At 40.2% G+C, this 18,495-nt stretch overlaps 1 protein-coding gene across 12 annotated transcripts in view; it reads left to right on the forward strand.

Moving 5' to 3' along the window:
• The window catches only part of SORBS2 (sorbin and SH3 domain containing 2), a 132,309-nt gene extending 128,419 nt beyond the window's left edge, over positions 1–3,890 (forward strand). For all 12 annotated transcript variants that reach the window (XM_032186140.1, XM_032186146.1, XM_032186143.1 and 9 more), the window contains 2 exons: positions 941–1,047; positions 1,852–3,890. In XM_032186140.1, the coding sequence (XP_032042031.1) occupies positions 941–1,047; positions 1,852–1,913 (169 nt within the window). In that variant the 3' untranslated portion in view covers positions 1,914–3,890. The remainder of the gene's footprint in view (positions 1–940; positions 1,048–1,851) is intronic.
• Positions 3,891–18,495: the final 14,605 nt, after the last annotated feature.

Here is an 18,495-nt window from a genome sequence, read left to right on the forward strand (position 1 = left end):
GTCTGAACAGTGCTTTAATTTCCATCCTTGCGTCTCCCAGTTGGACTCAAGACACTCCCTCACTCTCTGAAATTTTTGTTTGTTTTTAAGAACTCAAGAAGTTCCTCTATATAGCCTTGCCCTCAACCTGTTTTTGGTCGGAGTCTTGGATGCTTCACCTTCTTTCACACATGACTGCCCCTACCCATTCTTCTTCTTTTTAGCTCCCTTCTGAAGGGAGGCACTGCTCACACGTATTTTTTCCTCTACCACTTCTCCCATTGTAATCTTTTTTTTTTTTTTTTTCATTACTTGTCCAGCTTTGAGGCTGCTGTGACAGTTGGGCATTTTCAAGGCAGGCCCAGAGACCTCTATACCCATGAGGTATATGGGCATACACTAAACTTGCAACTGACCAGGTACCTCGGATGTACCTGTCAGTGTAGAACCTGTTTCTTCTCATTTCACCTGCCCAGCTTCCCTCCTTTTCTATTCACTACCTCTGCGTATCATTCAGGTGCCCTTCCCAGAATTTTTTTTCTCACTTTCACTACCATACCTCCTCTTCCTTTAGTACAGAAGCCTTTTGGAAGACCATCCCCTTCAGCCCTGCGGGTAAACAGGTAACATTTTGACCTGTTCCTACTTTAGCATGACAGAGGAAAAAACACAGGCTAGCAAAGGCTGTCCCACCAGCGAGAGGGCAGCTTTAGGAAAGCCTGCCTGAAGGGAGGCCCAAATGCAGAAGCTGCTCTCAGTACTCGAGATGCACGCAATTGCCTCAGATAAAGTAGGGTGTTTGCTGTAATAAGTACCTAGCCCTGATGTCCTCCACCAGGCAAAAGAAACCCCTGTACCTGAAGGGCGTGTTACTTATGAGTTAATGTTTAAACCAGCTTCTTTAACAAAGGTGCGAAGAGCTCTTTCTTCTTTTTAAAATGCATCATTTGTCCTATTTAAGGTTTCAGGCTCTATATAACTATACTCCTAGGAACGAAGATGAATTGGAGCTCAGAGAGGGAGATGTCATTGATGTGATGGAAAAATGTGATGATGGATGGTTTGTGGGTATGTTTTAATTTGTTTCCTTTTTCATTTACTTTTTATTCCTGAACTCTGCTGCCCTGTTTGTTTGGTGTCTCATAAACTGATTAATTTTGGTATGCAATGTAACAAACCTGAACCTGGCTTTATCGGGAGAAATCCCCACCAAAATCCTCTGATATTAATGGGTGATTTTTCACTTGTGTACTTTGGATTTGGTGACATAAATGGACATGTGCCTCCAGTTTGTTGTACAGCGCTGTTGTCACTCCCACATGACACAAAGTGGGGCGTGTATTACTTCTCTCTTCATAAAAAAAATAAAAATGATAATTTACAACTTGCATGAATACCACTACAGAATTGGCTGTTTGTGAGAACCAACTATTACTGAACAAACAGATTTCATACCTAGGTCTAGACAAGGTGGCTTAATCATTGCATAAACCCTCATGCACACAGTGGCTAACTTTTTTATCATCTTATTAGTCCTCAGCATTTCAAAAATCCAAATTATTTAATTGCAAACAATTGATGTTGTTTAAATTAAATGATTTCTATGTATCAAGCCAAAATTTCAGCACATTAAAATCTGTGCTAAATCCAATCAGGCTATTCAATCAAATATGCCCCTTTCTTTGCTTTTTCCTCCCTGCAGTTATAATTTGTTAAAATTCACAACTCACAAGTGAAATTCAAAACAATGTAATTGGACTGTAAAGAACAGTAGACATGTTTGTGAAATGTTAACCAAAAATTTAAAGGCCATGCTTACACAGTGATTTCCTGTTCTTATTCCCATCTTTTATCTATTGCTTCTAATTTCAGGAACCTCAAGAAGAACCAAATTCTTTGGTACTTTCCCTGGAAACTATGTCAAGAGGCTGTGAATTTTTTTTCCTGCTTATTTATGCTGCATCTCTGCAACACATCTGCATAAAGCTGCTAGAAAACATGCTACACTGGCCTTCTGTTTTCTTGCTTGCAGTCTCAAATAGAGGCCACCCAGTTCATCCTCATCCCATCCCATCCACCAAACCGTTCCAGCAGTATTACAGCAACGACTGCAGTCTGAATAATTAAGCTTTTCTGAAGCAAGAGGAATCGGTTCAACATTTAAGTACTCCCTGCTTTAAAAAGTCTTTTCGTTTGAAACGCAATAGGAAAAGCCTGGTGATGGGTACACAGACGAATGGCCATGGGAGGTGTGCAGGGAGAGGGAGAAATTCATTTGAGACATTTGTGGTATGAAATACCATGGAAAATACAAAATTTCAGCATGCATGTATGACAGAGGGGAAGTTGCTGTTTACAACTTAAAAAAAAAAAAAAAAAAGTTTTGAGTTTCCACGTTCTTGTTAGCTTGGCAGCATTTGTTGCTTTCACTTTGCCGTATCACAGGTTTGCCTATTGTACTGGTTTACAATGACAAATTATAATATAGATTTTTTGCCTGCACTTGTATGTTGTAATATATGCACAGTGACTGTAAAATCTCAAGCAAGTGTAGTAAAAAACGGAAGAACTGCAAGTGTTCTGAAGGTGCAATGGTATTGGATAAACCCTTTTTTTACCCTATTAAAGCTATAGTGTTTTCTGTTATAAGGTAAGAAGTGCAAGATATGTAAAACCTCGGGAAACAGGATTTCATGAAGAGACAATGATCTAAGCATAGACAATAATAACCTGCTAATGATGTCTGACATTAAATGGTTGTAATCAAAGTGTCGTAATAGTCAGCAACATGAAATTTGAGAGGTTAGTGTTTTTATGTATCACAGGAATTTTAAGAAGCAGAAAGTAAACAGTGTTAGTGCAAAGGATTTTTTTTCCTCTAACATAGCCACCTAAAAATATTCACAAGTATCATGTACTGATTTATTTCACTATATATATATATATATAAATATATAAATATCTATGTTAACAAAACCTGAGTTACACATTCTTTTTTAGGGATTTAGTACAGAAAAAAATCACAACTATTAAAACTGATACATTTTAGAGTTTTGTTCTTGTTTTTTGTTTTTTTTCCTGAATGAAATAAGTATTTGAAAACACACAATTTTCCATAAGCAAAGGTAAGCATAAATAGCATATGAAATTAAGTCACAGGATGATGACAACTATGGCTTTATAAAAAATAATAATAATAAAATCAGATTTGGTTTCTTCAGCACCTTAATAGATGGCAAAAGCTTCTACTGCGTTTCTCATGGGTATAGGATTGAAATTATCAACATGTATGTAGTCTCTGTAGCATTTTGTACATATGTTTGCCTTTTTGTACAGAGCCATTTGGTTGTTGATTTAAAAGAAAAAAAATAAGTTCCTTATTTGATCTTTGCCCTCTTCACATACAGAAGATTTCAATGCATTTTTCTTTTCTTGCTCTATTTACCATAAGCACATCTGGATAGTGCAATTCTGTAAGATAGCATTTTATGCAAAACTTTACTAATTAAAATATGGTTTACCAGCCAAATCTAAATGTACATATGTCTTTATTACTGAGAAATGTCATTAAGACAAAGGTAAAGAAACATCTTTGTGCAGCATACCTTTATTATTGCAGATTTCATGGCAAAAGCTTTATATTTCAGAGGCTTTCAATTTTAAACTAGACCTGCATGCAGCTTTGCTGTGAGATTAATACCTATCTTTGATGCCATTTATGATTGAAGACTTAAACATCTGTTGCCTGTGATATTTAAAAAGTACTGTTTCTACTCTGTATCTGATTTTAGAAAAATACAGGTTTTTCATACCTGGCTTTCAGGTAACTGACTTTGAATTCCTACAAGCAAAAGGTCTCTGTGTTTGTTTGTTTTTTTTCTTGAATAGACTTCTAATAAATTTTGCTTGGAGTAAAAGACTGTTTCCCCCCATCATTTCTCACAGTGTATATAGTGTGTATGACATACTACTGAAGTGTTACAAAACTATTCAAGCTTGTATACAAATAGTCAATTTGTCCTTGTACTGAGATTTTTTTCCCCACCACCAAGTGCATGCAGGTTATATATATGGGCAACTAGTGTTGTCCACACTGTTCCCTGTCAGTCCACTTTAGCATCATCCCTAAAACTCTCGAACCCAAAAGCAACACTCTGGGCTTTTTGTTTTTTGACAATGCTAGTCAGAGGTAATTCTTCTGTTGCCAGAGTTAGCTTTCACTCCTGAAGCACAACAGTGAAATACACAACAGACGCCCTGTGTATCCAGCAGAAGTTCCCACACCCTAAGCCTTTCCTTAAGAGCAAAACAAGAACTCTGTGCTGGTGCAGCCTCACCTCAAGTACTGTGCAGTTTTGGGCCCCACAATTAGAAGAACAAACTGTTAGTGTCCAAAGGAGGGCTATGAAGATGGTGAAGGGTCTAGAGGGCAAGACATTATGAGGAGGGGCTGAGGTCCCTTGGTTTGTCCAGCCCGAGCAGAGCAGGCTGAGGGGAGGCCTGATGGCGGCCTGCAGCTCCCTCACGAGGAGAGCAGAGGGGCAGGTGCTGAGCTCTGCTCTCTGGGGACAGCGACAGGACCCGAAGGAACAGCATGAAGTGGGGACAGGGGAGGGTCAGGCTGGGGGGTTAGGGAAAGGTTCTGCACCCAGAGGGTGGTTGGGCACTGGGCAGTGGTCACAGCACCAAGCCTGACAGAGTTCAAGAAGTGTTTGGGCAAGGATCTCAAACACATGGTCTGATTTTTGAGTGGTTTTATGTGGAGCCAGGGGTTGGACTCAATGACCCTTGTAGATCCCTTCCAACTCAGATATTCAATGATCCCATGAACTCCTCTGTAGTGACAGCACAGCATTAAGATTTAAGAACATACAGGTTTGGGGGAACATCTTACGCTCGGGGCTCTGCCTGCAACACTGAACTTTCCCAAATTAATACCTCTGTTCAAACAGCAAGGTTTTCTTTGCCAAAGACAAAACACACAAAGAAGTAGAGCACGCAGGCAGCAGCCTTTCTTTCCCTGAGCAGTCACGCAGCTATTAGCAGTGCCTCAGGTAGCGCCTTGTTCCTGCTTCTCCAGCTCACACTGGCCTCCACTGCTAGCTGGTTTCCTCCCAGCTGTGTTGGGCTTCTACCTCTGAAGAACACAGCAGAACAGCAAGCTGCATCCTGACACAAATGACCTATTTCTTCAGGCCTGACATACATGGTTTTGTCTTTCCACTAGCTAGGCTGTTAAAGCACCAGCACAGGAACTCCTCCATCAGCACAAACACTGCCTCTGCTGGGAGTGATTTCAACCTGGCCAAGGCCTTATTTAGCTAGAACTATTACCTCTGAGGTAAACATATCCTTGCAGTGCTAGGTTAGCTTAAACCCACTGCATGTGTGTCTTCTTACAGCTCTATAAACTAATAGTGGATTGATTATACAAGCAAATGTCATGTAGTTTGTCCTTTTCTCACTGTGTGAATCACTGTAGGCTGTCACTGAAGCACCGCCTTGCACCATAGACCTGTACAAACTAAGGAGTAGCAAATACTGTGCTTTAACAAAGTGGTTTTGTTGGGTTTTGTTTGTTTTCCTGGAAAAGGTAGCCTAATATTAATAAAGGCAGGAAGCACAAGAACTGGTTGGTATAGTCACAGTAATTCTTACAGATGCCCTATCACCCCCACTCCCCCCAAAAAAACAATGCTAAGGATGTATTAAACAGTGTAAATACACAGAGAATTTCTGAATGGTTAAGGGTCTGAGTGGTTAACGATTGAAGTAGCATCCTCTTTGCTGATGAAACTTAATAAGAAAGGAAGAAAAAGGGAATAGATAAATCATCGTAATAAGAATACCAAGTCATTGACACCAGGGAAAAACAGTAGTGTTGATGTTTTAGTCAGAAAGTGTAAACTGACAAAAAAATTAAAGGACAACACATGGATTTCTACACAGCTGTGCTGCCTTAGGAATACATAGGTCACGTAACCAGAGCTTCCCAAGAAGCAACAGATTGCTTTGCCTACCCTTTAGCAAGCAGTCCGTCTGCTGTTCATCACCTCAATGGGAGGCAAAGGCCACTTCAAAACAAAACCAACCGCCGCCACAAGACACCAACAAACCAGGGAGAGCAATGCACGAGCATTTCAAGGTAGTGATATACCCCAGCCCGAGCGAAGGGTCACCCCCACAGTTTTAACATTCTGTTGCCTGTGCCAAGCGGAGCACGTCGTCGTTCTGCAACGCCTGGCATTTACTAGCTGACTTTTAACTGCTGATGAACAGAACCGTGGCAGGAACACAAGGTGCTTCCTGTAGGTTCGAGAAAGCAATGCACGAGCTAACATGAAGCTAGAATTATGAAGTAAGCAGCTCTAGAAAGACCTCAGGTCATTGCTAAGTATATTCACCATGTAACTATAAATGCTGTAAGGGAGACCCTGGCTTTGCTCCAGTTAACAGCAAACTCCACTGAAGTCAATAGATCCTGAATTTTCCTCAAGACTGTATTGGTAATACAATTTCTATGTTAGTTTGGAAAGAAAATTGCACAAGAAAGGAGCACTGAAGCAACTGAATGTCTGCTTTGTGTTGGTTTTGTTATATCACAAACTGTGAGTACTGGCAGAGATCAGAAACCCCTTCTGTAACTGCCCCCACTACAGGGCACAGCAGACAGTAGGAACCCTTCTCTAGTATCTAATTGGCAAGTTAACCTGGAGTCAAATTTTATGTGACTCCAAAGCTGCAACAGCACGTTTAATAATTGAATTATTGGCCCTTTCAATATGTTTATACAGCATAATCCCTTGCTACATCCAGTAAGTATCAATCAGATCCAAACTTGAATCCACACATTTTACAGAACCAGTAGTTGCCAGACTGACAGGTAGCAATTGGTGCCTCATCCACATACAGTAAACAGGGGAGATATCTAAGAAGGTTTTCAGATCTACAGGTATCAAACACCATGCTATTTATTTGACTGGATGCAAAAAGAAACGCTTTTTAGTTTTATCAGTCCCAATTAGTGTGATCACTAAGTCTTTAAGTCCTAGCCAAAATTGACCAGTAGTATTTATCATTCTCGTCATTACAGTGAAATCACATTCCTTTGAAAATTACTGGTATTTTTTCTATTTATCTACCCAGAATACGATAACATTCACTGAAAGGGAAACAGAAAACTGAATGAAATCCTGCTTGCACGTCTTTGATTCAGAAGCTACTTAGGCCAAAGAAAGCAATGCTGGTGACATATGGTCTCTTACTCATGTATTTTTGTCACTCCAAAACAGAAAAACAGAAGTTTCCAGGTTAATGTGCAGTGATGAAACCATGGAAGAGCCTGAAAAATACTGCAGGTGTGATTTTTGGTTTAATCTTGTTGGTTAATATTGGGCACTTTAATTCTTTAGCAGCTCTGCACCCATAATTCCCAACTCTTGTTTCATTTGCATCAATATGAATGCCATATATAAAATAAAGCACTACAGAATTGTGCCTTCTAGTATTATATTTAAATTCTGCTTCTTTAAGAGTCATCGGGAAGGAGCAAAGCTCTGTAACGCACTATTTAATATTACCAGAAAGTAGAAAGCATGCGTGCTAAAATAGCTCTAATGCCAAGCAGCCCTTGCACAGGGACATCATATCTAATTGCAGAGCTAGTGCATGGAGGGTTCCACTGCAGCAGTGCCATTACATCACAAGTGACACCACAGGGGGAAGAAGAAGGAAAAAAAAAGAAAAAAAAAAGTGTTGACTGACAACCAGAAATGCGTTGCTAGGTTTATCCTCAGAAGAGATGCTCAGCAACTTGTTTCTTGTTGCCAACACGAATAAACTTTGAAGCCATGATTTCATCACCTACATGCATGCATAGCACAGCAATCCTCCTACATTTTCCATCCATCAGAAGAAAAAAAAAAAAAAAAAAGTGATCCACTTTAAAAAATAACCCAGGAATAATGTCATTATTTCTGTTTCCACCAGTGAAGAATTACCACAGTTGCACGCAGTGACTCTTGATACTTTACCCCCACCAGGACTGAGCTGAGCGTGCAGCTGAAACCAGCTCTGCGGGCATGAAGCACTGGGGGCCTGAACACGTCGTTCTAGGGGGGGTGGGACACACAGCAGCAGCAATTTGCCAGATACACCCAGAGCATGCAGTGCCCCAGCTCATGCTTCCCAGCTCCCGGTCTGGGGTTATCGCTCGCAACTGTAACGTGAAACATGTACAAATACTGCCTTGGCTCAGGACCTGCTAAAGGCTTTTCTTACAGCACCACTGATTCATCTGTTATAGATAGGTGTTTTTCTACATGTAACGCGAAATACTTGAACAGGTGAGCATCAGCCCTTCCCCCCCTTAAACCACAGAAGAGAACAAATTAATGCGTTCAAAATGCCTAAGGTAGTAGAGGGCAACACGTACATGCCATTGAAGAGCTCTGTGCACTATTTATAGATGCTCTTCACCTGCTACCGGCAGAGCCAGCTCTGAGGTATAAGGCTCAAAGCAACACTACACACAGTCTGAAGTACTGAAGTCATATCCCACCAAGACCATAGGAAAACATCTAGGACTCAAAAAAAAAGCCATACATCTTGCTAGCCACCAACCAATCCACACCTATGTTCTGAAGCAAGCAGACTCCTGAAGAGGGGTACAAGATTTTTGCACCTATAATTTAAGTCAAAAGGGAGCTCTAAAAAGCAATCATCAGAAAAAAAGTATTAGCCTGAATCTATGTCAGCATCCAATAATAATTTCTGATCATTACAGTTTTAATTTTAAAACCAATGGGTTTTAAGCTGTTAAAAAAGCCTGACTTTCTAGTAGCAAAAATCACTGATACATGGCAGCACCTTAAAGCACTGCTTCCTATCCAAGCTCTCTTCATTTTTTGCAACATGCTCTTTCTTTGCTCCCCTATCTCATTGCATGGCCACAAACCGAGCAGTTTGAGCCAGGATTCAGCCCCCTGCAGCTGACCTGTCCTTTAAGGTCTGAACCTTGGTCCTTTAAGGTCTGAACCATCACTTTAATACAGATGAAAGTCACTAGATTAAGCTCTGCCACTCACAGATATTTTCACAGGCACATGCTGTACCTCAGGTAACCTGCATTGCTCAAACATCTGTGCCTCTAAGTATGCCTGGGGGTGGGGGGGAAGAAAAAACACCCAAAAGGGGGATGGCAGGGTGATTACCCATGGAGAAAGAGCAGTCCATTTGGGAAGCAGAGGCAGACAAGAGCAGGGAGAGCTGCTGGAAGCCCTGCAGATAAGATACATGGCCTAGTTAACGTAGTGCGTCTCAGCCACTTCCTTCATCACATGTACCCAGCGCCTCCACTAATGATCTTGCCCAGGAAAGTCTTAGAAAGGCAACTGTTGAAGCCAGATCAGGCTAGACAGCTAAGACAGTGAGACCAACAGGGGAAGACAAACTGCTGTAGCAACTTCAACAGAAGGCAACCTGACTGAGATCCTCCAGGCTCGGCAGGCCTCCTACTGCCCGCTCAGAAGGGCATCAGCCACTACTCCCTTCTGTTCTCCCACTCCTCCTCTTCCTATTGACCCCGAGAGGATTGCTGAAGGCAAGACAGCAAGGCATGGAAGGAAGAGACATTTTACAACTGGAAGACACGAGAAATCTGTTTTAACCCATTCAAGGTTACACTCTACCTCTTGCATCACCTAATCCAGACATCTAAGGGCACTACCTGCAGCATGCTATCACAGAGTCATCTACATTGGAAGAGACCTTCAGGATCATCGTCAAACCATTAACCTGACCAAGCAGCTTGGTCATCATTACCTAAAACCCAAAACTTCCACAGATGGAAGATGCCTCCTGCAGCAGGCCATAAAATATGTGCTAACTAACACCTTATGCAGCACATGATTAAAGTTGGTTAGGAGGTGCTGAGGTAAAACATTCTCTCACATGGGAAGACTTTGGCAAGTCATTTTTAAGGTCTGGAAAATGCAAAACAGAAATTGCTGAGATGTGACCGGCAGGCAAGAAGAAAATCCAACCTCCAGGGACACTTTGTGTTTTTGAGTTTCCTGAACTTTGATATTTTTTATCGGGAGGGGGAAGGATTGTGAGGAAGAAGGGATTTACTTGCGTTTAAAGGCACTTGTTCTACATGCTGATTTACCTGTCTTCACATTGCAGAGAGGATTTCCCTTCGAGGGTAATCCCTACGGAAAGATTACCCTCAATTTTTGTCCTGGATTTCTACACTACTAGAAAACTTCAAGAGCTAAAGTTCTCAACTACAGTATGAATCTTAACTCCACACATGCCAGAGTACAGCAATAGGAGATGTATAAATGCTAGTTTTAAGACTCTGTGTTTGCATATATACACCCGACAGTTTCCACAGTAGCTATTTCAGATGCAGTAAATACTCTTCAGTAAAACTGAGACGTTTGTCATAGCTATGTTTCTGTTAGGTTTGCCCCCGATACAGTTAAATCCTCTCTCACAATAAAGCCATTTTTTCCAACCATTTTCTGAAAGCTGTATACTTGCTCCTAAATTTACTGAATAAAGGCAAGGAAAAAGGTACAATCAGGGAAGGTGTGAGAAGCATAATTAATTACACTCATTTGGCATTTTCTCTTGCTGTTAAGAAACTTATGTCTGTGCACAAGTTAATGGTGTCCTTTCAATGTGCAGAAATAAACCAAGATTAAACCTAGGAAAAGAGTTCACGTATAAGCTTACTTTTAGAATTAAGCCCGAGTAAGAGCAGCACACGTCAGGACTGTAGGATCCAGCTTTGTGGCTAGCTACAATCTGAGGCTGCTGATCTCTGGCTCCCGTCCCACCTCATACTTAAAACTGAGTGCCGTATTTGTCTTTCAGCTGTTGCTGTTTGTCATGACCCGGTAAACACGGCCAACTCTGCCATAGCAACTGCCGCTATAATGCTAAACCCAAGCCACAGGACAAAAGAAAAACAGATATAAAATACGGTAGTTTATGGAACATAAGATGACAATTGATTTTTTTTTTTTTTTTTTTTTAATGCTGGTCTCTTAGAGAAAATACTTGGAGGCTTTGGCACTTGGACCCCAAAGAGCTGTATTGTTGTCCTTACTTGTGAGCTCATCAGTTGTTTGTGTACAAAATCTCATCTCTTGGGAGACCACAGACATATCAAAACTGGGAGAAATTTAAGAAGAAAATCAGGAGCCCCATACAGGATGGGCAGTTTTGCTCCCTGCCTTGCTTTTCTCTTCCATAAAGGCACTCTGTAGCTAGCAGCAGAATTTTTCAACCCGTTATTTACCATGGAGGCCATTCTTAATGTCTGAGGTAGAATAATACTTTTAAAAAAAAATATAGGGAACAACTGAAAAAAAGGAAATCTGATTTAAAGATCATCTAGATGAAGGCTGTAACTAATGAATGAAGTATAAATCGCAGTCATACAGACATAGGCATTTTCTTGTTTACCAAGAAATCACTGTTCTTTCCTTGACACTTCAGTTCTCATTCTTTTTCCAGATATAAACTTTTACCAACAAAAATAAATCAGAAAGGGGAAAGCATACACAGGCTTGTTTCCACAGAGAGAAAATGCACAAACACACTTAGACACATGCACTTGATTTTCATGGAAGTTGGCAGAAACCTCACCACTCCAAGGTTTCTCTTATCGTCCAGTAAGAACTAAAAGAAATATTTTATTAATCCCCTCAAAAAGTGTTTTTTCTTAGAGAAACACTGTTACCATCTCATGCCTGAGGGATTTCTCTAGTCAACACAAATTATACTGTAGATCTGTTCCTAGTCTTGAACCTTGCAAAGTTGTCTAGAATTTTTGTCCCATGAAGGGCTGCAGATCAGTCAGCTCCTTCTCAAGTAGCAGCACAGGCAACGTCCACACAAATATTCCTCTTCCTATAATTTGCCTTTTAATCTTGTTTAGTTAAGAAGTAGATGAGGGCTAATTCTGTTGGACCTGTAGTTGCTCTTCTTTAAAGACCACACTTTTAAAATTACAATATATATTCCTATGAGTTAGCCTAGCACAGCACAGCATCCTGTGCCCGATTTAGACTCTGCACACAGTAGGTCGCATACCATGACTGACACTAGGATAACAATGACAAAATGCATGTCCCCAAAGAAAAGGAAGTTGAGAAGATGCAACACCTTAGTAAGATGTACCCAGCAGGAGCCGACTGGGTACATCTGAAACACTGGCAGACAACAGCCACTGAGGATCTACAACTAATGCCATTTCACAAACTAACAAACTACAGATTAACGTACCCTGCTCCCAAAAAGCTAACATTCCTTCTTTCACTTCTGTTGACTGTTCCCCTGCCTTTCATCACCGTACTTCCCTCAGAAAGACAGCCACCCAGCCTTGTTTGCGTTGCCAACACTTGGCTTGTGTCACGTAAGGCAGCACGAGACATACAGTTAGCTACCACTGGCATCCTGTTAAGTTGATTTTGGCCTACATGCAGGCACCCCTCCAGCTGTCAGCCCATGCACCCCCCCCAAAAAAAAAAAAAAAAAAGACATAACCATAGCCAACACTGCAGTCTTTGCCCTCTCAAGATGTTTGGGGTGAAGAAATTACCCCGACTACTGCAAAAGGTCCCAGACAAACAGTAATAAGGCCCCCAAAAAGCATTCCCATCCACTTCTACCAGGGCCACAGGCAAGGCCCCAACACCAGGCTGTTGGCAGGGTACAGGAGTCAATGTGCACGCTGCCATGTGCATGCCTCCCTGTGGCCACTGCCAGAGAGGAGCCCAACTGAAGGGATCGCCACCAGCCATTAGGAACAGTCTAGTAGTAACTCGCGTTTTACCCATATTGTTTAGAAAGAACAGGAGGGATACCTCTTTGCCATCCCTTTAATGAGGATGATAAGCTTCCCTCTGGAAAAATTAAGGAGGTCAGAGTTACCATGTAGGGGGGGAGGAAAGAACAAAAATGACATCTAAACTCAAACATACATAGAAATCAAGAAATGGGACTATTTTAGAAATAAAAAGTGAATCTTAAAGGTAGTACTGGGTTTCTTAAAAATTATGTTATGGTTCTCATTGATACATGTCATTACACACCTAATGAAGTATTTCAACTCTTTGCCCGAACGCAGTCCTATAATAAGTACCACGAACGGGATTTCATAAATCTAACAATTTTTATGTGCTATTTGTTCAGATTATGCTTAATGGCAAGCACATCAGATAGTTGTTTAACAGCTACTTTATGGTGTTTAAGAAAAGTTATATATCTAAGAGTCAGCATGAAGCATACTGGACTGATCTGCTGCACTGGCAGGCAGCCCTGCTAACTTCTTTCCAACTTTACTCTTCTGGAATGAGCTCTTTCAGTTCCCAGTGCCAAAATAGGCTTTAACTTTAACCCAAGTAAGGGATCAGCTTGCCAAATTTGAAGGTGACGTTTGATGCTAGCTATTAAAGGGAGCAGAACCACTGATGACTGAATGAGCTGAAAGGAAAAAAACAACTCCCTTCTCACAGTCGCCCTGCAGTCCCAGTCCTTAGGATTCTCCCCCAAAACTTCTGCTGGCTGTCAGCACAGAAGGACAAACCCTGTTCCATACACAACATCCTCACAGAAAACATTCAGCTCTCATAAAAGTAATGAAGCATGAAATCGGAGAAGTGCAGTAATTAGGCATGAAAATTGAGAAGTGTTTTGCAACTTACTTTTTGGCCAGGAATCATAGTTACGATACGAGCTGACATTACATCAGGCTCACAAAGAAAACAATAAAGGACAAGAAATTTCTTCTCAAGTCATAACAATGTCTAACCCTTGTGAGACAGACAGAGACACGGTAGAAATATGGTGATAGAAACATCTCAGGTAATGTGGTAGTTGGAATCATAAGAACACAGATGGAAATTCAATGTGTATATGTTATTTTGCAAAACAGTTTCCAAAATGAAGCTGAGGGGTACTTCAATGCCTTAATGTGATACAAGCATCTCATTCTATTCAAAGTGTCTTTAGTTTTTAGTTTGTTTGTGTGTTTTTTTTAAACACCAGTCAAGTTATGCCTCCAAATCCTCCGTTGCACCTTTTTTTAAAAATGAAAAAAATGAAATGCAAACAAGAAAATCAGTGCATAAGTTTCAGATAAGATGAAAAAAAAAAAAAAGAAAGAAAGAAAAAAGGCTTTAAGAATAGAAGTTTTCAATTTCTTCTTTCAACTTGCTTAGGAGTTTATGAAGTAGAGTTCCAAAATATTTAAGATTAATATTTAAGATTATTAATATTTAATAAAAATTTACTTTCCACTTATTTGCTTGTTAATTTAGATGAGATCTTTACTCCCCACTCACTAACTAGGAAGCTTCTTGGAGAAAGTAGGCTTAAGCCTTTGTTTTCATTTTTTTCCATTACTTTCAGAACAAATTTATTACCTTTTTAAATAAATTAATGAGAACGGAAATACCAGACCATGTGTTCCTGGCTTAATGAGCCTACAGACAGAAAACTTGAGAAGGTGCTCATCAGTGGCAGCTTGCTACTCAGCACCTGATCAGCAGAGAGATGTATCAGAGCCATGAGAGAATGATGAACAAAATCTTGAAATGAGAGGACAGTTGAGCTAAATCTACATTTCACAGTAACCACAAAGCTGGGGGTAAGGGAGGACAGGTAGAAATGCCCTTCTCCACCTCACATGGCTTTCCCAGCTAACGCCTGGAACAGGGGTACAGTACCAGAGTCCCACTCCTCCTCTCTTTGCCAGGGGTGTGAGGAAAATAACAGAGATCCTTTTCATACCAGCTAGGAAAATGACAGAGTATTTCTCCTTCGCCATGGAAAATGAAGGGTACTGCTAGTGTACTAGACATCCACCAACCAAAAGCTGATAACAGAAATTTCATTGGGATTCAAGCTATTAACTATCCCTGCTCCTTATGAGGCACTTAGAAATAACTCTAAACTGTACATGAACAGCTTGGGAAATCATTTAAAAATAACTAGCATTTATTATAAGTAGATTTCCTATGTACACATGTGTTTCAAAATAGAAGTCAGGCCGTGCAGTAGGGAATTTTCTGGCCTTCCACCCCTGGAGAGCCAGTCTGATTGCAGACTGTTCCACCTGGGCAAGGGAGTTTTTAAGCTCTGCTTAGTTTCCTAGGCTGTTCCTGTCTAACCTTCACAAAAAGAGGTTCAGTTCAGTACACGTTACAGAGACTAAGCTCCAAGATAGGACAGGAGGTTTAGCAGACTTCTGGCTTAAAATGCAGAGCCAGAGGAGTTTGTTCATTTCTGCTTCTGCCAGGGTTTATTCTGGCTCTGCAACAGAGCATTCTGTGATTTTACAGGAGGATGAATCACCGTCAAATATTGGTATTTTTTATTACTAAAGAGAAATGAAATGCTATTAATAACTTGTTTGTCAACACAAACTGTGGTAATTAGCCAGAAAAAGACTTCCTTCCAATCTAGGCAGGGATGCACTGGTAAAGAAAAGGGAAGCTGACACCCAATATTCTGACATGGATTTGATTGTCCAAAACTAGTGAGGTGGCATAGCATGCAACAATGAGTTTGCACATCTTGCTGCTATTCTGATGCCTAATTTTTGACCCCACTCCAAGGATCTCGAAGAATTGAGTGATAGGAGTAACATCAACACAGCTGGGATTCTTGTTTCTGGTTCAGTAAAAATAATTAGATGTGGAGTTGTGCATTTTTAGATTGCATTGAGTAGAAATATAACATTTGGCACAAATATCAAATGAAATGCTAATCTACAGACAGCAAAAGTCTGCTTCAAACGTTATGGTTAGTCACACTACGAAGCAATCAGTGAAGGCTACTCTGTGCATAAATTCACGGCACAGGCATGAAATTCAGAAGACGTGTATTTGCAGGTTAGAAAAGCTTCAACAGCTATGATCTTATACTATAATGAAACAAGAAGTATTAAAATAAATTGTTTTCTTAAACGGACGCTTCAACAGTGCAATAAAATAGAACTAAAAATGTCACTACTATGTATTTACAAAAATCCATTTCCATAGCTAGAACTATTATGAAAGCCAAAATAACGAGCAGATTTACACCTGGGTATGTTGTTTGAAATGTGTACTGTCATTAACTTGGGAGATTCATCTTCCTCTGTTTCACATGATTTCATTACAATGAACTTTTAATTTCAAGATCTGCTTATTTAAAAGCTGCTCAGTATTTTTAGCAAAGCCTGTGCCATGACAATATTCTTCCTTTAAACCCAACAGAGGGGAAGAAAACAGCCTTTATTTCACTTCTAGGATATACCTTTAATATGTGGAAAAAAAGGCTTTTGCTTCAACCCAGCTCAGCTGATCATCTTGGTCCAGTGTGAAAAACAACAGAAGACCTTCAGAGAGATAAAAATGTATACACGTTCTGTAAATAGGTGAAAGGCTTTCTTAAAAGCAGCCACTGAAAGGAAACTAGGAAACAGCCTTATGTCACATGTATCAATCAATATAATATTGCCTTTTGAGAGAGAGAGAGAATTATAGGAAAAAGAGAGTGCCCAGGCTTAAAGCTGAACCGGTGATGCATCAATAAAACAGGATCTAACAGTTGCTATCTGAACAGCAGCACCTTGGAGAGCAAGTCACTCTTCCATTAAACAAGGTAGGAAAAAAAAAATGAAAATCTTTAAGCCATAGCTCAGTCTCACCTGGGCATATAACTTCCACTGCAGTTAAGAGCAATTACCTGCCTAGTAAAAGGTTATACCTGCCCTCCACCTACACATATATATTAAGTTGGGAAGGGGTGCAAAAGCAGATCGCAGTATAGTGAAGAGGCAAGAACAAACCTGATGGGCACTTAAGCCATCTGAAGCTGTTTTCACCAACTAACAGCTGTCCCCAGATGATCAGATAACCACCCCGTAGTTACTTCACCAGCAGTCAGAACACATAGCAGGATTTAAATGGGATTTATGAAATAACAAAAATAAAGTAAGCTTAAATATTAAGATCTAACCCAATAACTTACTATCAGGAATTTGGAAGACACATCTCAAATGAACCAGTTATTATACAAGTATCTAGTTTTTGGCACTGGAAACTGAGAGTCTGAACATGGGTTTAATCTGATACAGAAATTCTTACATTTCTTGTTCCTTTTCTATCAAAGAGGACTGCATGACTCATTATTTGAGGTTGCCAGTACTCAAGAAAAATTAAAAGGCAAATTGCACAAGAAGGAACTCTTAAAATGAGTCCATCTAACATGCTATACATTCCCAGCAACAAAGAGACATTACAGGATTCACTAGGAAAAGAAGGGGTGAAGGGGGAGGTACCAAACATTGGAGTGTTTTCACTCAACACCAGTATCGGAGAGGAAGGAAAAAGAAACTGAAGTACTAAACAGCGATAAATTCTGACATTAAACACATAATGAAACGTGGCAGGATGAACCGTGGAAGCAGAGCATCAGTATATTGAAGGCACATACTGAACCGTGTCAGAACATATCAGGGTATATACACTGGTCACAAGCAATGAGAGGTTTTTTCAAAACTTTAAAACATACAAAATATTTTAGCCACAGAGATTGATATGTCCCTGAACTAAATACCTGCCTTACTCTTTTTCTTTGAATGTGCCTATGTTCCTTAGCATAAGCTAACCTCTCCCCCAAGCTCATGGCAGCTGTTAAGCCACAAGCTTTCTGATATGGGTCTGTTCTCTCAGGTTGTTTTTTTGTTTGTTTGTTTTTGAGACAGGTACTGCCATTTCTCTTGTTCCACTCACGGTTCAAAATATTTCAAAGGCCTTTCATATTGTTAGAGCATATTCTGGACAAGAACACAGTGCAAACCCTCACAACATATGCTCCTATCTACTAGCAAGCCATGAATAAAGGGCAAATACCACAGAAGAAAATTCCAAGGCTAACTTTCATAGTCCTCAGGGAACAAAACAAAACAAACGAAAAAACACCACACACTCAAGATATGAAGACATCTTAGTGAGAAGGACTTTCACTATATAGACGTTATCAGTAGACACAGATAAGGACATTCAGCAAGTCAGAGGAGTAAGGGGTGGAAGCCAATTTTATATTGACATATACGGATAAACACGTGGCCCATAACATAAATTATATGAAAGAATAAAATACAGATTCATGCCTATCTCACTACTCTCTTGTCCAGACTCCCCTCTATGCAGGCTACAGGCAGTAGGAAAGGCAAATGCACAGAGTTTTACCTCCTTTGTTTGACATCTGCCATATGAAACAACAGCCATAAAAAAAAAAAAAAAAAAAAAAAAAAAAACTTTCCTGAAGTGTAGAAAGCATGACATGTTACACCAAAACACATATTCTCCTCAGTTTTTGTTCTTTCCAAGCTCTCTCACTGACTTACTATTGACTCATTCATGGGAAAGGGGGAAAAAAAAAAAAAAAGCAGCTCTGAGCTCTGCCTGATTAGAGCTGTAGATAGTGACCTTAAAGGCCAAACTTCAAGAG

The sequence above is a fragment of the Aythya fuligula genome, chromosome 4 (assembly GCF_009819795.1).
Source record: "Aythya fuligula isolate bAytFul2 chromosome 4, bAytFul2.pri, whole genome shotgun sequence".
Taxonomy (NCBI): Eukaryota; Metazoa; Chordata; class Aves; order Anseriformes; family Anatidae; genus Aythya; species Aythya fuligula.